This window comes from Aphelocoma coerulescens, chromosome 3, assembly GCF_041296385.1.
Source record: "Aphelocoma coerulescens isolate FSJ_1873_10779 chromosome 3, UR_Acoe_1.0, whole genome shotgun sequence".
NCBI classification, from domain to species: Eukaryota; Metazoa; Chordata; class Aves; order Passeriformes; family Corvidae; genus Aphelocoma; species Aphelocoma coerulescens.
In genome coordinates this window covers 67,303,186-67,328,015 of record NC_091016.1, presented here as the reverse complement: position 1 = coordinate 67,328,015, position 24,830 = coordinate 67,303,186, and the positions used below count along the sequence as shown (strand labels likewise).

At 42.1% G+C, this 24,830-nt stretch overlaps 2 protein-coding genes across 2 annotated transcripts in view; one reads left to right on the top strand and one right to left on the bottom strand.

Annotated features, from left to right (window-relative positions):
* The first annotated feature begins 5,540 nt into the window (after window positions 1-5,540).
* Window positions 5,541-24,830, top strand: part of WTAP (WT1 associated protein) — a 34,935-nt gene continuing 15,645 nt past the window's right edge. The window contains exons 1-4 of the mRNA XM_069010697.1: window positions 5,541-5,712; window positions 9,789-9,826; window positions 9,910-9,965; window positions 24,165-24,223. Coding sequence (XP_068866798.1) covers window positions 9,797-9,826; window positions 9,910-9,965; window positions 24,165-24,223 — 145 coding nt within the window. The 5' untranslated portion in view covers window positions 5,541-5,712; window positions 9,789-9,796. The remainder of the gene's footprint in view (window positions 5,713-9,788; window positions 9,827-9,909; window positions 9,966-24,164; window positions 24,224-24,830) is intronic.
* LOC138108276 (uncharacterized) lies at window positions 19,589-24,025 on the bottom strand. Its single transcript, XM_069010696.1, has one exon. It carries the CDS (start codon window positions 21,254-21,256, stop codon window positions 19,676-19,678), a length of 1,581 nt encoding a protein of 526 aa, XP_068866797.1. The 5' UTR covers window positions 21,257-24,025; the 3' UTR covers window positions 19,589-19,675.

Here is a 24,830-nt window from a genome sequence, read left to right as displayed (position 1 = left end):
CTTTTCAAAAGGCTATCAGTGAGCAACCAGTAGAACTAACATACAAGCAAAACTCAGGAATATAGGATTTTAAGCAATACAGTGATTGTTTTAGAAAAATATTGTATGGTTCCTGAGCAGCCTTTTATGACTGAATGTAGTCCCTGCACCTTTTCAAAATTCAGTAGAGAGTGAATAACACAGACATACGAGGGCAGCACCAATAATCTTGTTTATCAACTGTACCATATACCAATATGTCATTCTTAATGTAACATTTGACTGATTACAACTTAAGGTCATCGATGTAAACACAAAGTCAATAATGTGAGATGAGCTCAGATTAAATGTCAGCAGGTGTTCAAAGTCCACAACTGACAGTACACCTGAAGTACACCTTATGAACAGGATTCTCTTGTATTTAAAACTTGACAAATATCACCACAAATATTGAATTGAACATAAAGCAAGATTTCAGCCCCTTCCCTCCCCACACTTCACTAGCAGATGGAAAAAGTTCAAAGAAGCAACCTTAGGGACTTCAGGCCAGCTCACCTCAGTGAGCACCTTTGCTCTCAGCCCTAATCAGCAGAACTGTTTTGCAGCTCAACATTAGTGACAAACCAGGCTGTGATGGTGGGGCACCCAAAACACACAGATATTAATTTTCTCTTGATATGTCTATCAGGTTTGTAGTATTCTATTTAACTCTGCTTGGATGGTGTCCAGGATTGAGATCCAAATGGATAAAAGGGGCATGTAACGTAGCAAAATAATGTAGCAATTGCTCAAAGGCAAATAATTATGAAACATGCAAGGTACAGATCAAAGTTAAGTTATTTAAATGCAGAAAAAACCATACTGAATGGGAGTAGGCAGCTGTGCTTTTAAATTCAATGTAGTTAATGAGCAGCATAATACTCAGTAGCAAACTACTGCCCTACGCTGGTACATTTTGCCATTTCTTAGAAATCTAAACTCTGGGAAATGAAGTCATCAATTCAGAACAGAAAGCTTACTTGCTATCAGTTGCACAAAGTTTATTTACTACTTTGCTATGAACACAATCAAATGGACATGTGCGTTCCATGAAATACTCAAGGTGTGAAGATTTTTGCATTTTCATTTGCTAATGGTGTCTCAGTTTTATTAGAAATAGACAAAAAGAGGATTTCAGTGTTCACTGATTTACTCTCCTGCTAAATAACTTTTTTCTAAATCTGACCTTTAAAAAGATCACTATTGTTATCAAAATTTGAAGCCCTTGCTTTTTTTTCCTTAAATCTGACACTTGGTCAATGAATATTTGCAAAAACAGGTTTGTTGGGAATGTGAATGTAATAAAAACGAAGCTGCACCTCTTAAAGGAAAAAACCCCCAAACAAAACCCAATTACTTTGAATTCATAAATCTTAATATGAGATTATTCTAATTTTTTTTAAAAATAGATTTCACAACTTTCCTGCAATAGCAAATTCTCCAGTCTATAAAGTCTTATACACAAATATTGGTACTAATATCTGCTTAGGGCACTCAGGCTTCCTGGACACCTTTAGCACCTTCAGGCCTTTTTTTGTGTGTGGAAAGACAATTCATTCTTCTTCCAGGTTTTCTTAGCAGTGGACTGACATTCAGTTGTCCATGGGTAGGTTCAGCACATAAGGCATATTTCAAAGGACACAGTTTTTCCAGTGAGGACAAGAGCAACATTTTCTAAAATTTCTCAATCTCCAACCTGACTGACAGGGTCCTTGAAAAAATCAAGGCAATAAAATGTCCTTGGCTGTGTAAAGAGCAATCTGTGTCTCCCTTGAATCCATCTTTGTAAGAGAATATTCATAATGTAACTGGTGTTTAATTAAAAAATGTTGTCTTCCCCTCAGACAGGAAAACTTTTGCACTATTAAAACTATCTCAGCCTTTCTATGGTTTAAAAAAAAGTGTAGTAAATACATGGGCTTATATCCTTAGCAACTATGTGCACAGCTGTACTCCAAATGCAAGCTTGCAGTATTTATCAAGTATCCCCAAAACTAATTTAACTTGAGTCACCATTTGGTTGTAATTGTATCTGGATGGATTATTAGTCAGGGGAGGTCTTCAGGACAAGCTCTGGAGTTCACTCACTGGCATGGTCAGTCCCTAACAGGAAAAAACACCTGACCACTCTGAGGCACACACAGATTCATAGGGGTGTGGGATCACTGCAAGTGCTGCCATCTCAGAGACAAGAGCTGCAAATCAAATTGGGTCTGTGTAGCTGTACATTATCATACAGCTGACTTTATATGCTTTCCAGGAGTTTAGATATAGATATAGATATATAGATATATAGGTATATAGATATATAGATATATAGATATATAGATATATAGATATATAGATATATAGATATATAGATATACACGCACACATATATAAACTGTTAAAATTTACTGGTAATTAAAAATAATCCTTGTAAAAGCTTTCTGAAGAAGTTCAGTTACTTCTTGTTATAAAGATGTAAGAAAATATACGATAATTCCACTAAGAGCCATAAAAGCATATTTTAAGGGGATATAAAGACAGCACTAAGTCTGCAGCCTAGTATTTAGGAAGCTTCTCTAAAAGAGAGAGAGTTCACTGATGTCAAAGTTGGGCTTTCTGCTGCCCAGATCTTTAACAAGCAGTTACCTGATGGACCTCTCTGTATCACTTTCCTCTCAGAGCAGCAATCCATAGATTTTATCTTTCTCCCACACCTGTAGGCTGCAGCAGCCTTTTCCAGTGCACCTGAGAGCTCATTCTCTGCTGCAGATATACCATGGGTTTGCCTTGCTCCATTTCCTGTCCTTGCAAGTAAAGGACAGCCTTTGCAGGAGCCGACTGGCCTTTCTTTAGTTCCTGATATTTCAAGGTCCTTTAAAATGCCAAGAAATGTACATACGGTACTCCAAGCATTTTTTCTTTTTACTTTTGAGAAAGGCTTTATCTCATTTTCCCCCTAATTCCTCGCTTTCCTGACCTGCAGACTAATTATTTTTATGAGTGTTTTACAGTAGGAAGCGTTTTCCCTCAGAGCCTGCCTTCCCTGGGGACAAATAGCATCCCTCAGAGCTGGGAAACATTATGGTACTTATGTTGGTCCAGAGGGCTTCCATGTGAAACCAAGTGGTGGAATAGAAACCCAGAACTGAGGAGGTAAAACCAAGGAGGAGCCATCCAGTTAATGGATAATTAAGTTAATGAGTAACACACCATCATTCAAGGAACCTAAAATCCAGTGGTGAGCTGTCCTGCCCACACATTCATAATCTGGTTCCTATCCCATTTTATCATTATAGGTGAATCAATATATGAGTTTGGCTTTTGTGTTGGACAGATCATGATGTGCCCTCTCATGCAAGGACCGAAGCTGCTGCTGGGGGTTATGATACCACCTATTACTTGAAAAGCTAATTTACTCCAGTTACCACACTCTAAATACAACCCAAGGTGGGTGTCCACATTTGTTCCAGCAGCATTAGAAAGTCCCAGGTTAGTTCTCACTGTGTAATGTGATGAACAAACAGAACAAAAGAGTATTTCAGTTAAATGTCCTCTTCCCAAAGGTACCAGAGGACTGGTTACCAAATTTGCCCTTATTTCCCTAAACAAAAATTATAGGTGTAACCTGATAATACACTTACTAATTTGAAAATACTGAAGGAAGACATCCCAGAATATTAAGCTCTGCAGGATGATTCCACTTATCTCTACATGTCCCTGGCTGCCTGCCTCTTGCTCAGCTAGCATATTTCCCACAAATGTAATCTACACTTGTAGAGATAAATTAAAAATAACTAGGTGCTGACAAGGGGTAAAAAATGCAGGAATACTTTCTACGTGCTCATGAACACAAACAATGGTGGAAGGTTTACCATCCCACACCTTAGAGTGTATCTGAGCTAGACCCTTTATCTGTACTACTAAGAAGACACAAAGGAGGTCTGGCTTCTGAACATAACAAAAAGTAGCCAAACTCTAGACAAAATACTGGGAGATCTTGAGTTTAAATCACCACTGATAGAAAATGTTAGGTATGTTATACACAGAATAGAAGCAGCCCTGAGTGTACCTCTGAATCTCTTTTATGTAGAAAAAGTTTCAATTTCTTATCCTGCTTGGTTTATATGCATTTTTAGTACTGTAATGTTTACATTTGCACACGAGGAAATCAAGTCAATTTGCTACATTAATGTTCTTATTAAGGCCTACTCTAATATTTCAGTGCATCTCTCATGCTGCCATATCCAGCGATGGCTTCATCTGTTAATTGGTATCTTGAATGCTTAAAACAAATACCTGCAAGAAAAGCAGAAGCAGGAAACAGTGTACAATAATCACAGTGTATCTCTTTTCACTTTTAAATGAGGTAAGACTTCAAAGGAATTTATTCAGGTCCTTTCTCCTTGTGGTCACCTTACCACCCTACCTTGGGTAGCCACATCAAATCACTTGTAGCGTGGTTTTGAAACGTTTTAAGTTCTCACCGAAAAAATCTGTGTATTCATGTATACGCATACATGTGGATATGGGACCACGTGCATTGGGTTCTCTTCTGTAGTGATTATATTCTTTCTCCTACCAGTAACAGTCAGGAGAGATTTCTGGAGCACCTTCAGCACTGACATAGTGACAATCAGTTTCATCTGTGCAACCCAGCTGACAGATTATTTTAGCCTGCAGCAACTTTACGACGTTGCCGGCAAAAGGCAGAAGCATTTACCCAATAGCACAGCTTGCAGAATGTGAAGCTTACGGATATTAAGAAAGATGAACTTTATTTAAGCACCAGCTCAGTGCTAGACTGCAATGAAAGGCAAACTGTACTTTATTAGGTTTTATTCCCAAACGAGGAAACGGATGTTTCGTTTCTTTGGAGGCAGCTGAAATTTAAGTCCTTTATCTTTCATTAGCCACTGACGATACTGGCTCGCACCGACGCCGCCGAGCGGCGGCCGGGGGGCAGGCAGCTCCGACAGCCACGCCGAGAAGCCCGGCACCCATCTTGCACTTTATTTACTGCTGCGCGCACTTTTCCTTCCCAGATATCCCATCTTCTCCGCCAGCCTTCCGGGAAGGCGCCAAACGCTTTTCCCAGGAGGCGCCGGGCTCCCGCTCCCCTCAGCCGGTTTGGCGGGAGACAGACGCCACTCGCCCCTTCCGGCCGGACAGCAGCGCCCCCCGCCGGCAGGAGGCCGCGCGGCACCCCAGGGATACGGACCCTGCGCGGCCCGTTTGACCCACGGTCTTTAAATCGGCGCTCTAATAAACCGCAGGAGCCGCCACTTCCCGGCGGGGAGAGCGACGACTCCCCGCGGCAGCCGCCCCACAAACAGCCCAAGGTACCCGCACCGCGACCGGCACCGCTGCGGCGCCTCCTGCCGCCGCCCCGCGCTGCGTGCGCGCGCAGCCATCGCCCGCGGGGCGGGGCGGGCGCTCATTTCCTCCCTGGGCGCCATTTTGTAGCGCAGAGAACCCGCAAATAAAGAGCGGGCGGGAGCGGCGCGCGGGGGAGCTCGGGCGGGGGGGGGGGGGGCGCGGCGGTCTCGGCCGCGGAGCTGGTGGCAGCGGCGGCAGCAGCGGCGCCCGCGGAGCTGGTGGCGGCAGGCGCGGAGGTGGCGGCGTTTCGCCCCCGCTCGATGTGAGGAGGAGTGCGGCCCAGGCGAGCGGCGTGCGAGGGGCGCGGGGCCTCCGCGCCGCGGGCGGGAGGTGAGTGGCCGTGCGAGCGCTCCGCCCCGGCGGGACGTACGGACCGGGCAGCTCGCGGTCTCGGGGTGCCGAACCCCAGCGGCGCTTCCATCCCTCACCTCGGGCGCGGGGGGGAGGAGCGGAAGCACTTAGAGCCATTTTGTGCGAGGCCCCGAAGCCTGGCCTGGCTGCGCGACCGGGATCTTCTTCCCCCTGCCTTGGGCTGCTGGCGCGCCTCCGGGAGCCGCGCTTGTCGCTTCCCTTGTTGGAGAGGAGCGAGGGCGGCGGGGCGGGCACTGCTTGGGCTGGGGGGCGGCCACAGCAGCTGGGTCTGTCAAACACCTGCGGCTGCGCCCCGCGGGAGGGGGGGGGGGGGGGGCGGCACCCCCGCGGTTGCTGAGGAGAGTGTGAGGGCTGACCAGTTACGGTGGTGCTGTGAAGCTTTTCTTTTTAGACATCAAAAGGCTCCTCTGTACAAGAAAGACAAGGAGCTGCTGGAGGGGGTTTAGGGGAGGGCCACAAAGACGATTTAGGGTCTGGAACATTTGTGTTGTGAAGAGAGACTGCGGTAGCTGGGCCTGTTTTCTCTAGAAAAGAGAAGACTGAGAGGGGGTCTCATCAATACATACAAATATCTTAAAGATGGGTGCCAGGTGAATGGTGCCAGACTCTTTTCAGTGGTACCCAGTGACAGGACGAGGGGCAGTGACCATAGATTAAAACACAAGAAGTTTCACCTCAACATGGGGAAGAACTTCTTTACGTTGAGGGTGGCAGGGCACTGGAACAGGCTGCCCGGGGAGGTCTTGGATTCTCCCTCTCCGGAGACAATCAGCACCCACCTGGACACGTTCCTGCGTCACCTGCTCTAGGTGATCTTGCCTTGGCAGAGGGGGTGGTGTTGGACTGTGTAATCCCCACAGATCCCTTCCAACCCTAACGATTCTGTGATTGTGTAAATTATACGTGTGTGAATATATATGCACACACATACGTGCTTTGGGAGCTGGGAGCCCATGCTGGGGTTTTCCCCATGAAACTATTTTTTCTTACCATTAAAATGACTCCGTTCGGGCATAACTAGTAAGGCCTCATACCTGATATTATTTAAGTTTTTTTGTTCACTGATGTTTTTTAAGAAGTTTTTAAATCCTGTGTTTTATAAACCTTGTAGGAAAAGGTGTGCGGGCTTATACCTGAGTTACTAAAATTAATGCGCTTTCCCCATTTCACATCTCTTTTAATTAAAACTGCCATAAAAGCCTAAAACACTGAGATTTCATAAAAATTCTTTCAGTGCCTGTGACAGTGTTGCTCTAAGTATGGAGTATGGTTTTCTGTTGCTTGTTGCCAGGAGCAGAAATGCAGAAGGAGTGGTGTGTGGCAGCCACTGTCTCTGCAAAATCATGAAAGTGCTTAGTTAGGATAGTACAGTTAAGCTGTTCATAATATAAATCACAAAATATAATCGTGTTAATTCCAGTCAGTTATGCAGGAATGTTGGTTACGTTGATTCTTTTTATTGTGGAAAGTAAAACTTCATCATGTTCTTGCAAGATATTTCTGATATAGGGAGGAGAGAGATGATCTCTTTTAGAGGAGAGCCGTGTGATGCACAGTGCTTGAGAAGTTACTGTATTAAATTCAAAGAATGAACATTTCATTTGCACTGTTGTGGTCTGTAGCGTACAGATTCACCTGTTCGTTAACTGAAAGCTAAGGCAAATCACCGTGACAGTTGCTGTAGCCAGCCTGGCGCTGCTAATGTTTCTGAGAAACATGGAGCACAACGATAGCAGGATACAGCAGTAGTAAATGTCTAAGCTTCTGGTAAGTTACTCCAGGTTCCCAAAAGGCTTTTGCACGGCAGTAGTGAGTTGAAATTCATATGTGTGGAAAGAGTACTAAGTGTTTATCTGTAGATACTAGCGACCTAACTTTTCCAGAATAACCTACAGAACATTTTTCACTAGTGTGTGTTTATTTTTTAGTGTGTGGTTCTATCACGGCACATAATAACAGGTGGCAGTAAGACAGTAACTTCTAATGCAGTGGCCCATAACTTCAGCCTTCACTTTTGTGTTCTCATCTGAAAGCAAAAGATGGTTTTGTAAGTGGTGATGTGCTGGGTGTAGAGGTTAGAGTAGCCTGGTCTGGTGCTGGAATTTTGGTGTCATGTCTGGAGATGCAAGGTTGACTACCTTTGGATAAAACGTCAACCTTTTGATTTCTTGTAGTCATGATTATGACAGCTGTCATATGTTTGTAATTGCTGTATGCTGCAGCAGGATTTACAAGCTAAGTCTTTGGGCAAATTCACATTTTTTGGTATTTGTGTGCTTCTGGTACTTTTGAGGAACACACAAGTAATGACTTGATATGATGTGTGCACCATTTAATCAGTGCTAGCTGTAGTTGTGTGGGATATCTGAAGAGCATGTTTCTCTCTATAAGAAACTTAACACTAGCTGAGATCTTCAAGACTACTTCCAAACTCCAAAGGAGTTAAAATTTCTACAAATCTTTAGGAAAATTACTGTGGGAGAGGTGGCAACCTAAATACAGGGGTCACAAGCATTCCCTCTGTACTCTCAAGTTACTCTGGATGGCTGAGTTGGGCATTGGCAATTTGTGTCAGTAGTCTGTTAAATTTGTATTTTACATTTAAGGTATGTTTTTGGTAAAACAGTCTCAAATAATGAGCTGCATGCAGAAGTTCAAGTAAAATGCTTGAGTAACTTCTTGTGAGTGGGAGGGAAGGGGGTGGGAGTGGGGGGGGGGGACCTCCTAGTTTAGGGAAGCATTTATGTGCCTGCGTTACTAAACCTAGCAACAGGAAGCTGCCATTCATTAGTGAGATGCTTCTACTGAATGTTTTCTTTCTGTGGGTTCTAATGTCAGCATTTATTATAGGAAGGGAGTGTGAGTGTTGGTTGTTTTGTTTGTTGTTAACCAGGACCTTGTTTGGTAGGGTGCTGTGTAGTTGTCAGTGGAGTCAGTTAGTGTAGATGGAAAAGGCTCTACTTCACTGGAATGTATTTGCTCGTCTTACTGACCAACAGTTAGGATTTGGAAAAGTTAAACTAGTTCATTGAGTTTCTGAAAATACTAAGGTAATCCATAAAAATCATTGAGAAAATAAAATACCTCCTGCTTAAGAGCATTGTTTCTTTGAAGCTAAGTGTTCACAACCAAGGAGTTGACACATCCTTTCCCTGCTACATGTGCAGCTTTATGTGCTTGTCAGCTGTTAAAATTATGTGCAACTTTTCCACTGGAAAGCATATTGCAAAGATGCATGCCTCTAGGAAACCTTGCATTCATTATTACTTGAATGCCTGTAAGATTTTTGAAGTCAGTGTATTTTACATGAAGTCAGTGTATTTTACATGAAGTCAGTGTATTTTACATAATCATAGTTCTAGAAAATACTGTGTATTGCTTTTTGAGATAAGGCGGCATGTAACTCAAGGCAGCGTGGATATTTAACCTAGCAGAATGCAGTCCTGTTGTGCTCTGTATGCACTAGAAGAATTCAGTTTGATGGTCTGTCTAAGCCATTTATTTTGCATCTTTTCCTGAAAATATTTACATGGGTTTTAAAATAACAATACTTCCTGCTTATTAGAATCTTAGCATACAAGTACTTGCAAGAACATGTAACGTTCACAAATTACTCTCTTATTCCAAAGAGGAGGAGTAGTAGTATAAATCGTCTTCCTCAGACCCTGATTATCCTCTGCTGTGTAAAATACAATGTTATGTAGATGTAGACCTATGCTACATGTCAGTTTGATACAAAGTTGGGAGGTTTTGATTAGTTAAATAGGAAGAATTGATTACTGATTGGCTTTTTAGACATAAATAGAAAGTTTTAATTAACTTTCAGAAAAAATGTGTCTGACTATATCTAGATTACAGGAGCAAACTTGTTGTTTTGTAGTCTGCTGCTGCATTGTGTGGGATCAATATTCTAGTGGTGTAATATTGCAAATTAAAAAAATTTAGGCTAGAAGTACAAGTTTCTGTTTCAGTGTTCCATGCACACTAGAAACTACACTAAATAAAATTCCTTTTTCTTTTTCCTCTTCCTTCAGAGTTCACAATGACGAATGAAGAACCTCTCCCAAAGAAGGTATGTGTAAAATTACTTGTGACTTCACCCTTCCAGGTAATCATGACAGCTTGATAAGTTATGCTTTTGTTCTTGCTTCATAGGTTCGCCTTAGTGAAGCAGATTTTAAGGTTTTACCTAGAGATGAGCTTATCCTAAGGTAACGTAAGAAGTGTTTTTTCCTTCTCAACATTTTAGTGAACTTCCAGTGGAAGATGTGTGAATTTACTCTTCTATTGTCTTTTAGCATCCTGTTCTGAAAAACTTTTACATGTTTTAGGATACATTTCTTTTGTAAAGTTGTTCTCTTGCCTCAAGTATTTTTATTTGCGGTTTGGAGGAGAACACTTTTTCCCAAGAGGCAAAATCCTTAGTAGCATTTTGTAAAACATGAGTAGGAGTGGGATTTTTTTCTTACTTGTAGCTACAGAAGATATGATTGCTTAGATTCCTTGCTAGATCACAAGTTATTTTAAACATCAGAAAAATGTCAACTCTACTTTTCCAGTATGTTTTGCATACTGGAATGGACTTTCTCAGTCCATTCAATTGTCTTCTCAGCATGTTCAGATATTAACAGAAAAATGTTAAAATGAGTTTCCATCACCTAGAACTTTCATAAGGAAGAGCCTGGCCATCTTTTTCACGTTTTAGAAAGCTTAAATGTCACCACAAAAACAGTGATAGGGAATCCTGTTGCACAGACCACCTGCTTAAAGAAACTGTCCCAAGCTGCTTGTCTCTCTATGCCTGAACTTTCTGATTTGTAAACCAGTAGCTATCCAAACTAACCATCTGTGGGGCATCTCTTCATCTGCTGGAGTAGTCTGTGCATTTTGGTAAACATTATTTCTTGGCTTTTTGTACACTGAGTTATTAGCATTATGAGGGTCTCAAGGTAAATTTCGCTGTTTCATAGAACAAAGACTAAATTGTGTAGAAACACAGGGTTACATATGCAACACTTAATGTACATGGTGATCAGCTACTCTCCCTTCTGGGTAAACTATCCTGCCAGCTACTTTTGGGGTGACAGTTTTTTCCAGGGAGTAAACACAGTCTGGCTCTACATGCTTAAACTGGTTTCTGTCTTCCTCTGAGTATCCAATCTTTTGGGTAGTAAAGAAGAATTTATTTAAACAGTAAGAAAAAAATGCTTCTTTGATAAGTGGTTTTGGCCTTGTGATCCTTTTTATAGAAATTTCTGTCCTCAGGATTCTCTGGCAGTAGTAAACTCCTAAGTCTTCAAAGCCGTGCTGTTACTTCCTGCAGTAATATTCATGTGAAAGGTACCAGAGCATAGATTCTGTGCCACTTGCTCTTTGACTGATAGTGTGAAAACACAAAAAGGCTGCCAGTTGTAATCAGTTTCTGTAACTGCAATGATTAGTTGATGCTGTAGAAGAGATGAATTTCCAACATATATTCAAGAGAGAATGTGATGGAATACACCCAAGGAGGTAAAGTATGTCAGCAGCTCACCTGTGTTAACAAGGAGGCAGAAGGGAATTTGCTAACGACAGCAGTGTTGCTATTGAATCATCTTCTTAGTGTGTGGAAAAACTAACATGTTTTCAAAAAGGGCACTTGATGAATTTAAGGAGAATGACTGTTCAATATACCCAGAAATTGAAATTTAAATTCTGTTTTGATCTTGTCCATTTCATTAGTTTGCATTGATCAGTCTTTCAAACACTGGGGGTTTTTTTGTATGGGGGGGGGGTGAATTATGTATCTCTAGTAAGTTCACCTCTAATTGTGATTTCACATAAAACTAGCAATTATTACACTAACTGCTGGCTTCATCTGTAGGCTGGAATAAAATACTATTATTACACATGTATTTTAATCAATGTCATTTCTACTGCTTTGAGACTTAGGAAAGCATGTGTTGATCGCTAGATTGTCTTGAGACTTGGAATGTATTTTTCTGGTCCATGCTTTGGTGAGGCAAATGCTTTTTAAGATGGATGTGTGTCATCACCTTTTGGCCTTTTTGGTAGTAAGTCACCATTGCTGTACAATTGCAGTGATGAAATACATATGTAGAGAAGATTATCTTTTTTTTTTGGTCAGTTTCTGTGCCATGAGTCCCAATTTTACTGTTCTTTTCTATGAAGTACATAATTTAGTTCTGCTCATTTTAACTTTTGTTGACTGAACATGGGTAGGACCCAACACAGAGACTTTAGATCTGACCTTGAGTTTCTGCTTGTCTCATGGCTGTGGACTCATTTTAATCTTTCCCCTCTTTAATGCAGTAGTTACTTACCTTGACTGTAGGAGCTTCTGAGAGAAAGAAGAGCCAGGAACGCAGTAAAAAAATACTCTGTGGATCATAGCTAAAAATCTGATCAGTATTGACCTGATTGTTTAGCTGGTAAAACACTGAAGCACTCAGATAGGCACAAACATTTCTGAGGAAATATGGTGCTTTTCGTGAACTTCAGTCCACAGGGACTAGAGCCAGTCCTTTTTGCAATGGCCTGAGTGCAGTGTGTGTCTCAACTCCCAACTACTTGTCGTTTGCTGTGAACCCCAAAACGCAGCATAAAAAATGGGTGCTTCAAGAAAAAGTATTTAGGACTTCATAGCTTCAAATTACCTTTATAAAGTCTGCTTAATATTGTTAGAGAACGAAGGGAATTAAGTAACTGACATAATGCTGCTCAGTTACCTTCCAGTTCTTGTGAGACTGTGATCCCTTGAATGTAGAACAGATTCAGGAGTGTCCTCCCAGTTCTGCTGTCTGTGTTCTTGAGTGTCTTTCCAAGTAGCACTTCAGTGAAGCTCTTCAGGTTATTAATTTTGAACCATCAGATTATGGACAGAAACTACCATATTGAGTGGAAAGCAAACTGATGGGAGAAAAAAAGCTGGCTTTTAGCCTTTGTCATTCTTCCCCCACTCAGATTCACTGATGAGCCTTAGTCTTCTACAGGTGTACTGGAAGGCATAATTTGGGACAAGGAGGTCAAGGGTCTAGCTGTGTTCCCTCCCAAGATCTTGCTAATTCCCAGCCTACTGGTGAGGGGGGAATGTTGGAGAATGTGCCTTGATGAAGTGTGAGCACTTCCTAGCAGTGGGTGAAACACTGATGTGTTACCAACACCATTCCAGCTACTAGTGCAAAGCACAGCACAGTGAAGGCTGCTCTGGGGAAAATTAACTCCATCTCAGTGTCACGATCCGCTAATGCAAGCGGGGGTCGTGATGGTTCGTTTATAGATCTCAGAGTGTAAAAAGGACACAAGAAATTTCAGTTTAAATCAAAACAGTGCACCTTTATTAAGTGCCCACAACACAGTAATGCAATAGAAGAGAGAAAGGGAGAGAGAGAGAGAGACAAAGTAGGGAGGAAGAAAAAGAGGGGGGGGGGCAATAGCTACCAACGGATGAGACGAAGTCCTCGTGGTCTTCCGCCAATAGATTCGTCTTCTTTCCGTGGGGGAGATCTCTCCGACTTGGTTATTTCAGAGAGTCCCTTTATAGTCCTTTTCAGAAGCGAGGGGCAACTGGCCAAGAGGTTGGGAAATTTACAGCCATTGTTGTGGAGTCTGTTGCTTTGGGAAACAGGTACAGGACAGACGCACAAGACCGGTGTGCAGGACAGGTGTGCAGGGCAGGTCGTTCCTTTCCGCTTCGGCGCAGTCCTTCCCGCCTGGGCAGCAAGAACGGCGCAGTCCATTGCGACCTGCACTAATTTTCCTCAGGAATGCGTACCAGTTCCCAGCGGGCACACCCCTAGGCAACACTCGGCAGACATCCCACCTCAGCAGGGCCAGGACTCCTGTGCTCAGTCTCTGTTCTCGGCGATGATCGTGAGGCAGATGAGGGATCTTTGGACCGTCTCTTACACCACCCCGTGACTCACGATTGTCGTCAGGAGAGCTCTATCTGCACGATTTTGTAGTGTCGTTGTGAAGTCTTCAGGACTCGTCAATGTTGGTAGCATATCCCGGAAAAGGGGTAGAGAACATAAGAGAGGAAGGGAAAGAGAAGAAAAGAAAAAGAAGGAAACAAAAGAGAAGGAAATGAATAATTTTAAATCAGAATACACATATAATTTTTTAATTAAAATACCTCTAATTTTTTATCACATCTTATTTTAATACTCGTGTAGTTTGTCTCATGTCAATAACCTTGGGTGTGTCTACAGCGGATGGGGTATTGGCTAAATTGTGGACATCTATTATAGATGTAAGCTGTGTTAGCCGTTTCATCATTCTCCAATTCATGATGTATAAGACTGCTGATAAAGCAAAACCAATCAAAACCAAAATCAAGAGAACAATGATGGGATGACACAATTTGTTCAGGACACCTGTAGCAGTAGGTGACCACCCAAAAAGAGTATCCCACCACCTGTGTTCAACATCTTTCTTTACCCTTTCTAGAACACGATGTATTTCTTTCACATTGTGATGAACAGTTACTAAGGTTTTCTGTCCATTTTTCTTGATCTTTTCCAAAATTTCAATTAAATCTTGGTGAAGCAACAATTGCTTTACCAAAGTAAGGTTCATCCCAATGGGGGTAGGCAATAATTGGTGGATCAGTGTGTAATTGGACTGTAAAAGATGATAAGAAGTAACTGGGGCTAAATATGAAAAATCACATCCTATGATTTTAGTAAAGTTACAAACACAAAAATTTGAATGATTTTTTGTATCTACTACTAAATTTTCTACAAATACTTCATCACAAGCAGTTCTTAAGCATGCACATCCATTACCTATATAGACAAGCACTGTTTCAGGAGTCTCGTTAGGATGAATTTCAAAATGACAGATATTTTGTTCTGTATCTAAACAAATGTCTTGAGCTCTAATTGCATTACTTTCACAGATGAACCCTTGTTGTTCTTGGACAATACAAGTTTCTAAATTAACGGTTTGCCACTTCTCACCAATTTGACGGGCCCATTCTCTATGCTCGAAAGGATAGAGAACAGCTCCATCATGGTTCAGCCCTAATGCAATGACAGGGAATATCAGATGCACTGAAGCATTACGTATAGTCAGTACAAAGGCTGTGGCTGTGTTTGTGAGGGGATCGTAGGTAAAGTTTACTAAGTTCCACCAGGATTGGAATTCTCTTTCAAAATCAGTGGCACTGTCCCAGATTATTTTCCGAATTTCAGTAGGAAAAGTGCCTTCTTCGCCTTCTCTTATAATTGAGGCAGCAACTGACTGCATCCATAATTGAGCCTGGATGCAGCTGAGAGCTAAAGAAATGTTATTTTGTGTAGCATCGAGTGCGTCAATTATCAATTTGTGGTCATTCACATTTACCTTTTCCCAATTTGGTAATATGTTTGATAACAACCACTGATGGCTTCCCAAGGCTAATAGGGATGACTGCAGTGGTTGTTGTATTTTAGTCAAATCTGTAGTTGTGGCAATTAATTTATTCATTAATACTTCTGAATCAATACTATTTAAGATTCCCAATCCTGTTCCCATGACACCGGTTATGTCTCTTTGCGTTCGTTTCTTAGAAGGGTTTCGCTTTCGCAACCAGGTTGTCCACCCCTCGAAGGAAGTTTGCAGAAAGGGTGAACAAGCTGGCTGAACTTCTGAGACATTGTTTTGCATGAGCAATTTGACTTGTTTAAGAGACCATGCTGGATTAAATAGTATTTGTTGTTGGCCTGTTTTCCTGATTGTATATGGTCCAACTTTAAAAATTCTTGGGCTCAGCATAACCGGTGGTTGGGTGGTAGGTATTACAACATTGACATTGAGTTTTCCCCAGTGTTTTGTATCGTTTTTACCACACATGACTTTATGGGAAAATTGCACATCAGTTAAGTTTAGCCAACAATCTTGGTTTTGAATTTCACAAAACAAAACGCGGTCATGAGGTCCAATGCTATAACTGTGTATAGGTTTAGTAAAAGATCTACCAATTAGTCTACATCGTATTGAAACATCATCACCTTGGGTTACCATAAAGGGAGGAAAAACGTTGTTCTTGTCATCTAGTACGAGGGAGGTACTTATACCATGGTACGTAATTACTACACTTAGTATGGGCTTTGCTACAGCATTTATTTTGAATTTATAAGTTAAACCTTTCAAACCTGGCTGATCTGTCTGGTTATTTTGCCAATTGCATGTTACATAGGCTGATTTAGTTAGAGTAAAGTTATACCAGCAGTCAGTTGGTTCATTTTTGCAAAGCTTCGTGATTTGGACATTGTTGGTACTGGGGTCTAGGCTGTAGTTACCGACATTCTTCTGACGACAACACAGGATGAAGAGGGTTTGTGTGTTACACGCCCACTCTGTTGTAGGGCAGAGTTCGGCCGTAATGTTGGGGTGCAGGTCACTTTTCCCATTTGGTTTTAGAAAATTCCCGGTGATTGTAATGGTGGAAGCTTTCCCGGAGAAAGGTCCTTCTACTTTTCTGCATCTTACCTCAATTTTCTCACCAATTGTTCCATTTAGGGTTGTAGTCCAATCTTTTGAGTCCCATCCCCATTCATTTGAATGGTATACCTTAGAGTCGTGCAGTACTGCAGTGTCTGGGTTTGGGCGACGATCTCTAGGATGGGATCTTAGAGCACTAGTGTACCTAATGGTAGTACCAGACCATGGCCACTCAGCTGCTTTTTGGCCATGGTGTTGTGGTAGGATGCAGAAAAGTATCACCAGTTTTATCATGGTTTATGTGGTCTTTTATGTCCCTCGGAGTTCTTCTGTGAAAAGCAAACACAAACAGAGTCTGCCACTAAAGGCAGAAAAAATTAGAATGATGGAATTATCCAGCGTGTATGTATCCGATGCTCTCTCCCTAGGGCATCAGAGGCTACCCATGCATATTTATTTAGAGGGCTTTTCAGCACTAATGGTACTTCTCCTACAGTAGGGAGGTCTACCAAAACAGGTTGTCCAGGGTAGTGTGCAGGATTCTTAGGATCATTAGGTCCCTGTAATGAAGGAATTATACTTGGAGCTGTTGGGCAAAAGGCAGTGATTTTAGGACACCCGTTTACCCCCCATCTATCATTCACACCTTTCACAGCTTCCCATAGCCGAACATCCCAGTTTCCCTCCTGTGGTTTCAGAAGTCGTTTCAGGAGACCATTGGTCCTTTCTACAATGCCGTTAGCTTGAGGGTAGTAAGGGGTGTGAAAAGTCCATTTAATGCCTTCACTTTTTGCCCAGTCCTGTACAACTTTGGCAGTAAAGTGAGACCCATTGTCAGATTGAATTTCTTGTGGTTTTGGGAAAGTTCCAAACCATCCTTGCAATGCTTTGACAGTGTTATCTCCTGTAGCTCTTTTAAAGGCATCGGCCTGGACTAACCCAGATATAATCTCTACTCCTACCAGTACAAAGTGTTTACCTCCTGACTTTTTAAAGGGGCCAATATAATCTACCTGCCACGCATCCCATAAGCCTTTACCCTTTCTTAAATGCAGAGGGTCATCTTCCAAAGGGTGTCTTTCCAGCCGTTTGCGGCATTGTTCACAAGCTGATATGCATGTTTTACACATTTCTCTGGTAACAGGCCACCCACGAGCAAGGGCTTCTTTGTACAAATCTTTTGCACCTGTGTGTTGTCTTTTTACATGCAACCATTCTAATAAGTGCTCCCAGTCTTCTGTAATCTGATCCTTTTTCAAAGGACTTAGTCTTGCTAATTCATCAGCTTTATTGTTCCACTCTCCTGCTGCATTTCCATCTGTCTGGTGAGAGGCTACCCACCCCACGGCAAAATTCCCTTGACTTGCAATATTTAGAATTTCTTGCCACTTTTCCTTTTGCCATACTGGGATTCTGTTAACTTCCCAGTCATTTTGCTGCCAAAAAGGAAGCCACTCAGTACATCCCTTAAACACAGCATAGGAATCGGTGTAGATACAGACAGGAGAAGTATTCTGTGCCTCATGTTGGAAAACACTCCAAACAGCTATCAGCTCGCCAACTTGGGCGCTGCCTTCCCCCTCTGTGATAATTCGTTCACCTGAGGAGGTGTGCAGGGCTACAGCCTTGTATTTCCACACCTTTCCTTCTCGCTTGGCAGAAGCATCTGTAAACCAAGAATTTGCTGACTGTTCGGGGGAAAAAGGAGGGGCTACTTTGATGGCTGAGGCAGGTTTGTCCTGACTGCTACTCAAGTTTTCAGTCTCTTGGATTGCCAGATTTTTTACAGCTCCTTCAGTTACTGAGAAGATGCTACAATAATGTTCAATCTGAGCATACCACTTCCTTACTGAGGCCCTCTGGGCCACCCCGTCAGGTGGGGGGGTCCCAGTAGAGACTGCCTTAATAACTTTGAAAGGGCCTCTCAAAACAATTGGTTGTTGTCGTGCAATCTTCTCCACTTCTATGAGAGCTAAGCTAACCACAAATAATCCTTTTTCCCAGGTAGTGTACCTTTTTTCAGCATCTTTAAAGCCACGAGAGTAAAAACCTACAGGCCTCGTTGGACCCTCAGGACCCCGCTGCCATATGTGTACTGACAGCCCTGAAGAGGCAAATCCCCATTCCACCTGGAAAGGATCTGTAGGGTGAATAGGGCCCAGGGCTTGGTGAGCTGTTGCTTCAAAAATCAACAATTGCAATGCTTCTTCTTGAGAAGCACTCCATTCCCATTTTATCCCTTTTCTTAACAAGTTATAAAGAGGTCTGGCAATTATGGAAAAATCTGGGATGTGTTTTCTCCAGAACACTAATAATCCTAAAGCATGTTGGAGATCTTTTTTGGATTCAGGCATTTTAATCTGATCTAAAGAGGTTAGGGTATCAGGTGGGATACATGTCATACCTCCTTTCCACCAAATTCCCAAAAATTTCACTTCATGTGAAGGATTTTGGATTTTTTCTGAGGGAATTTGCAAATCAAGGCTTTCTAAGTGGGAGATTATTCTTTGTTGGGTATCTCTCACTTCTTCTATTTCATCTCCTCCCACAAGGATATCATCAATGTATTGATAAACAGTCACATTGTCAGCTTTGGGTATTTTTTCTAACTCCTGGGCTAAAGCGTGATGAGCCAGGGTGGGGGAATGTTTGTACCCTTGGGGAAGCCTAGTGAAAGTGTATTGCTGTCCTTCCCATGTGAAAGCAAAACGGTCCATGTCTTCTGGCTGTAAAGGTATCATAAAAAACATGTCTTTGACATCTATAGTTGCCATAATTGAATGAGCTTTTTCTTGAATTAGTGTTATCAATTCTGCTAGATTTGGGACAGCTGCTGTGAGAGGGTCTGTGTTGGCATTTAGCCTGCGAAAATCAATTGTCAGCCTCCACTTCCCATTAGGCTTTCGCACTGGCCACACCGGAGAATTGAAAGGAGAATGAGTATTAACTATTACTCCTTGTTCTCGCAGCTCCTGTATCACTGGCTTGATGCCCTCTTTGGCACCCAGGGGGAGGGGGTATTGTTTCACATTAGTTACTTTGCTGAATGGTAGGGAGGGTGCGGCTTCGAGCAGTCTGATGTTAAAACGTGGTGTGCCAAAAGACCACAGGAGACCCTCTGAGTCCTCCCACTGCCTCCCAACGAGGGCATTCATCCCTAATAGATTGGTTGGGATATCTCCAATCACCATATTAATAGAGAGTTGATTTTCTTCCCCAGGTAAAATGAGCTTAACTAGGGCTACATTCATAGATTCTGTCGTTCCTAAGGCATTTAAAACACAATATCGGTTCTTTGTTGGGACAATTCCACATCTCTGGGCATCTTTCTTTGTCAGCGCAGAAATTTGTGCCCCAGTGTCAATTAGAAAAGTTACAGGTGCCCGTTTAGGGCCTGTAATAGCTGTGATCATTATATCTCCCTTTTTATTTTTAGTGAGCCTTCTCAGGTATACCCATGCTCCATCTCTTCGCTCACTGACAAGAGACGGAGGGTCTAGTTTCCCTGGTTTTGAGGGAGAGGTTGTTTTGGCTCACTGCACAGACTTTGAGGGAGTGGTTGGTCTGACTCACTGCCCAGATTCTGAGGGAGGAGGGGTGCACTGGGTTGAACTGATGGATTTGGTAGAACGGGTTTTCGGCAGTGCCAGTTAGACACTACCTTACTCAATTTATCAAGGGGTAAGCCATCCATCACATCTCTGGGGACCCCCTTTTTGATGCCTAATAACCACCAATGCTGACGGTTAGAGATCTGTTTTACATTCTCTGGCTTTTCGCCATGAGGAGCCCGAATGTACCTGACACCTTTTGTTTTGTCTAATTTTTCTTCTGGAATTTTTATAGGTCCATATTTTCTACTGTAATCAATCAGATCTTTTGCAACTTCACTCCATGTCCAAACTTTGCGATCACCCGCAGGTGAATTCGATTGTGAACCTGGCGGCTGAGAGGGGGTTGAATAGGGAGTAAACCCAGGATCGGTAGATCCAGTTTGGTCGCTTGGGTTTCCAAGGAATCTATCTAGCCTTTCTACGGGACCTACAGCCGCTATGGTTTTTTGAAGGGCAATTGCTGTAGGTTTGAGTGATTCTGGAAGGCCTCGAATTAAAGGGGTCATCAGTGCAGGTTTAACAGGTAATTGCATGGGGGATTCATATCCAGGAGTTAATTTTCTTTCATGGATCATTTGCAAACAGGCAGCTTTGTGGACACTTTCTAGGAGTTGCTCGGGGGTACCAATTATAGCTAAAGGGTCTCCCCTTTCTAAAGGATTAAGTCCCCCGGCCCAGAAGGCTGCACGCTGAGTCAGGGACCACGTGCCACGTTTGTCTCCTGTTGTCAAGAAAACTCCATGTCCCCAGTATCCACTGGCCTCCTGTTCAGTTAATTGAATTTGGTCTCCTCCGGTGAGAGACACTCGGAAGACATATTCTGTCTCAGATTCGTGGGGAAGCCGCCCATACTCCTTTTTTAATCTAGCTAATTCAACAGCACTGTATGGTATTTGTTTAGTGGTGATATGCGGTTCAAAATCTTCATCATTGATATAATTATATTCAGTTTTAATCAGAGGTCTCACACGAGGGCAGCAGTTTTCTCCACAATTTTTTACTAGTATTAGTTCTTTTTGGGGGTATATTTGGTCAATGTGAGGAGTTTCCTTTTCCTCTGTCTCTTTTGGTGAGTCAGCATTTTTCGAATTTCTAAAATATTCCTCTTTTAAAGCAGCCTCTAGCAAGTGATTTTTATTTTTTTCTTCATCTAATTGTTTTTGTAAAATTTCCACTAGGCTTTGAAGGGAATCTATGATCGCTTTCTCTTCAGTACATCGCTTTAAGCGATGATCTATGGCTGCCGCAAGGCATGCCCCTAAAACAGAGCAGATTATGGTTTTATTTCGGCCAAATTTAAATCTAGTCTCATGTTGTAAAGAATATACTCTATCAGTCACATAATCTAAATTAAACCAGTTATTTTGAGCCCATTCTTCCCCTCCCGGAGAGGGCCGGGCATTATGTTTTGCTAGCAGAGCATAAAACGCAGCTTTAACTTTTGCACTGGGGTTTTCAGTCATTTTATGACAGGATCAAAACCACCACAAGGAGGTAAAGTTAATTACACACTGCGACACACACACAGCTTCGCTGTGTCTCCCTTCACTTCCCTGGGTGGGTGAAGAGACCAAATCTGCTTGGGAGGTACTCCTTAAGTTACTTATGGTTGTCTCTTCACTACACCAAGCAGTCCAAATTCATACACCAAAAAACACAGTTCCTCCTTTTACACTAAGAGATCCTTTGCAAAAAATCTGAAGACAGAGCCCTCAACTGAGTATGGGGTGCTTTTCACCCAGGCGTGTGCAGTTTGCGGGAAATTCGAGTCACCCCCCTTGCTTTCTAGACACCGCTCACCCCTTTTGGGGTGTCGGGCTAGGTGCGGCTGGAGTGAAACGTCCTTCCCCTATTACAGACTACACACAACCTTGCAACCCCTTCTGTCTGTCAGATCCTGTCCGTGACGCCAGTTTAATGTCACGATCCGCTAATGCAAGCGGGGGTCGTGATGGTTCGTTTATAGATCTCAGAGTGTAAAAAGGACACAAGAAATTTCAGTTTAAATCAAAACAGTGCACCTTTATTAAGTGCCCACAACACAGTAATGCAATAGAAGAGAGAAAGGGAGAGAGAGAGAGAGACAAAGTAGGGAGGAAGAAAAAGAGGGGGGGGGGCAATAGCTACCAACGGATGAGACGAAGTCCTCGTGGTCTTCCGCCAATAGATTCGTCTTCTTTCCGTGGGGGAGATCTCTCCGACTTGGTTATTTCAGAGAGTCCCTTTATAGTCCTTTTCAGAAGCGAGGGGCAACTGGCCAAGAGGTTGGGAAATTTACAGCCATTGTTGTGGAGTCTGTTGCTTTGGGAAACAGGTACAGGACAGACGCACAAGACCGGTGTGCAGGACAGGTGTGCAGGGCAGGTCGTTCCTTTCCGCTTCGGCGCAGTCCTTCCCGCCTGGGCAGCAAGAACGGCGCAGTCCATTGCGACCTGCACTAATTTTCCTCAGGAATGCGTACCAGTTCCCAGCGGGCACACCCCTAGGCAACACTCGGCAGACATCCCACCTCAGCAGGGCCAGGACTCCTGTGCTCAGTCTCTGTTCTCGGCGATGATCGTGAGGCAGATGAGGGATCTTTGGACCGTCTCTTACACTCAGCCAGACCCGATACAAGTTGCTTGAACTGCAAGAGTCTTCACCAGGTTTTTGACAAAATGCCACATCTGAGTAGTTAACGTTTTCTGGAAGAGTTGGTGGGCATATGACTTCAAATCCATGACATGGCCTAGTGCCATCTAGGTTTTCTTTTCCAGGAGTTTAGTTCTTGCCTAAATACTAGCAGTTGTTGAGAGGTAACTTAGAGGTGTTATCTCCAGCATTCTTGGCCACCGTAGGCTTCATGATTTGTTTGTGGGTGGTTATTTGGGGGGTTCTTTTTTTTTCAGGTAGAGGTCTGTCATGTCTACCTAACTTGTGTTTCAGGTTGTCATTTCCTTGCTCTGTATGTTACAGGAGTGTGGGGGTGTCACAATTTTGGTAGAATTACTGGTTTTGGGCTGTGGAGGTGTAACTTAAAAGTCAAGTAGTCCTGTGTATTTGAAGACCAATTGTTTTATTGCATATAATTTTTTAATTTAAAACTAGGTTATTTCTTACTAGGTTTGCTGTTTAGTAGACCATTTCAGTTTTACTTTTGGGAGATTGAAATCTCCCGAACAAACAGAACTTTTAATGGTCAAATGGTGAAACTTCTTAGAGCAGAGAGATTAATTTAAGGGTTAAGTAGGAATACTTCTCTCTTACAGAGCTTGAGAGTTCATTCATGCTGTTTTCATGTTCAGCTGAAGAAATGTAAAATTTTGTTGTTGCTTGAAGGAAGATACCACATGCTTCCTTTTCCCAGTGGTGTGATCTTGCTTTCTGTTACAGATCTCTGATGCTTTTCAGACCCTTTAATGAGCTTTTTGAATTCACTAAATGGTCAAAATTACCTAGAGGTAGATTTTACAGTTTCAGTTGAGGTAGTGGTGTAGGTTAGAGACTTAAAATAGAGCAGTTATGATGAGTCTGGCATAAAATACGTGTCAGGGAGAGAAGGTGATGGGGAGGAGGGAACAGACACCTTCTTCTGTAGTGGTAAGTTAGTAGATGAATTTGCTTTATAATGTGCAGTTGTACCATCAAGAGGAGCACACATAGTTAAGTGCAGAGTACTACTTAAAAATCCCAAAACACCATGCTGTGAACTTTTTTCATAAAGCATTCCATGCTAAACTTTATGGCAGACTTTATTTGCTACTGATTTGATGGTTTGTATGAAGTGCTGTTTTTAAGTGATGTTTTTTGACTGCAGATGAATTGCCTAAATAACATGCTTTCAAAGAGTTATTAAACTGTTCGGCTTATGGATGATGAATATAATCAGAGAATGGTCTTAACCTAAATGAGCTGATACAACTGCCTAACCTAGACTACCATTTCTAGTGTTATAATACAGTTTTGCTTGTCTTGTTCACTTGGTAACATACTTAATGTTGTATTTGTATCACACTTTATTACAGAATTTTGTTTGAATTGTTCTGCTATGAGAATAGGATATATATAGGGTACTTTACAAAAATAACAAAGTAATTAGTGTTTGATCCCAGTGTTTGTCTAAATTACTAATTTTTAAGATGTGAGTTTTAAGTGTTGTAATGCACAGCTACTGTTTTATTCTTTTGAGATACAAAGTAGATTTAACTATTTCCACGATTAAAAGCCCCTTTTTTAAAACTAGAATTGTCTTCTGTGCAATTGTGTAATTCTCTCTTGACATTTTCTGATTATATTATCAGTGTGTACTCTGAAAGCTTAGGAATGAGATGCCTTGATTTTATAAACTGAGCTTCAGAAAATTCTTGTTTTTTCTTTTTACATCTGCAACAGGTGGAAACAGTATGAAGCATATGTGCAAGCTCTGGAGGGCAAGTACACAGACCTTAATTGTAAGTTAGCTGGGTTTCAAAATGATGCAAGTTATCTGAATGTATAAAACAGAGTGATCAAGTAGTATCTGTGCTTTCTAAAAGTGCTAGAAATAAGAGATAATAATGTATTATGTCAGTTACTTGTCAGGAAAATAGCCCCTGTTTTTTCTACTGTAGGTTTTCAGCCTCTCCCAGCTTTCTTATCAACTTCTTTTCCAGTTGCAAATTTATCACACCATCTAAAAAGTCTTATTTTTGCATCTGTAGGACTCATACTGCTGGGCAGGGAAAAGCTTCAAAGCATAACCCCATAAATAGGTGTATTTTCAGAACTTTACTGTTAGAAAAGGAAACTTTATCTACCAAAATACTCCCAAGAATGTCTGTGCCTTTAGTAGTCTTACAGGATTGTAAGACTTGGAGGGGAAATAGTGTTTAGAAGTAAATGTCTAAAATGTGTCCGCAAGTAATATTTGATCTGATTGTCATTCTTACATGGTCATTAAAACTTGGTATTTTGGAAGATAATATGGGAAAAACATCCTACTCTGAAGTGAGAAAATATGAATACATTTTGGGAGTGACTGAACAGCCAGTCCTAAGTCACTTTTAAAAGCTTTGTTGG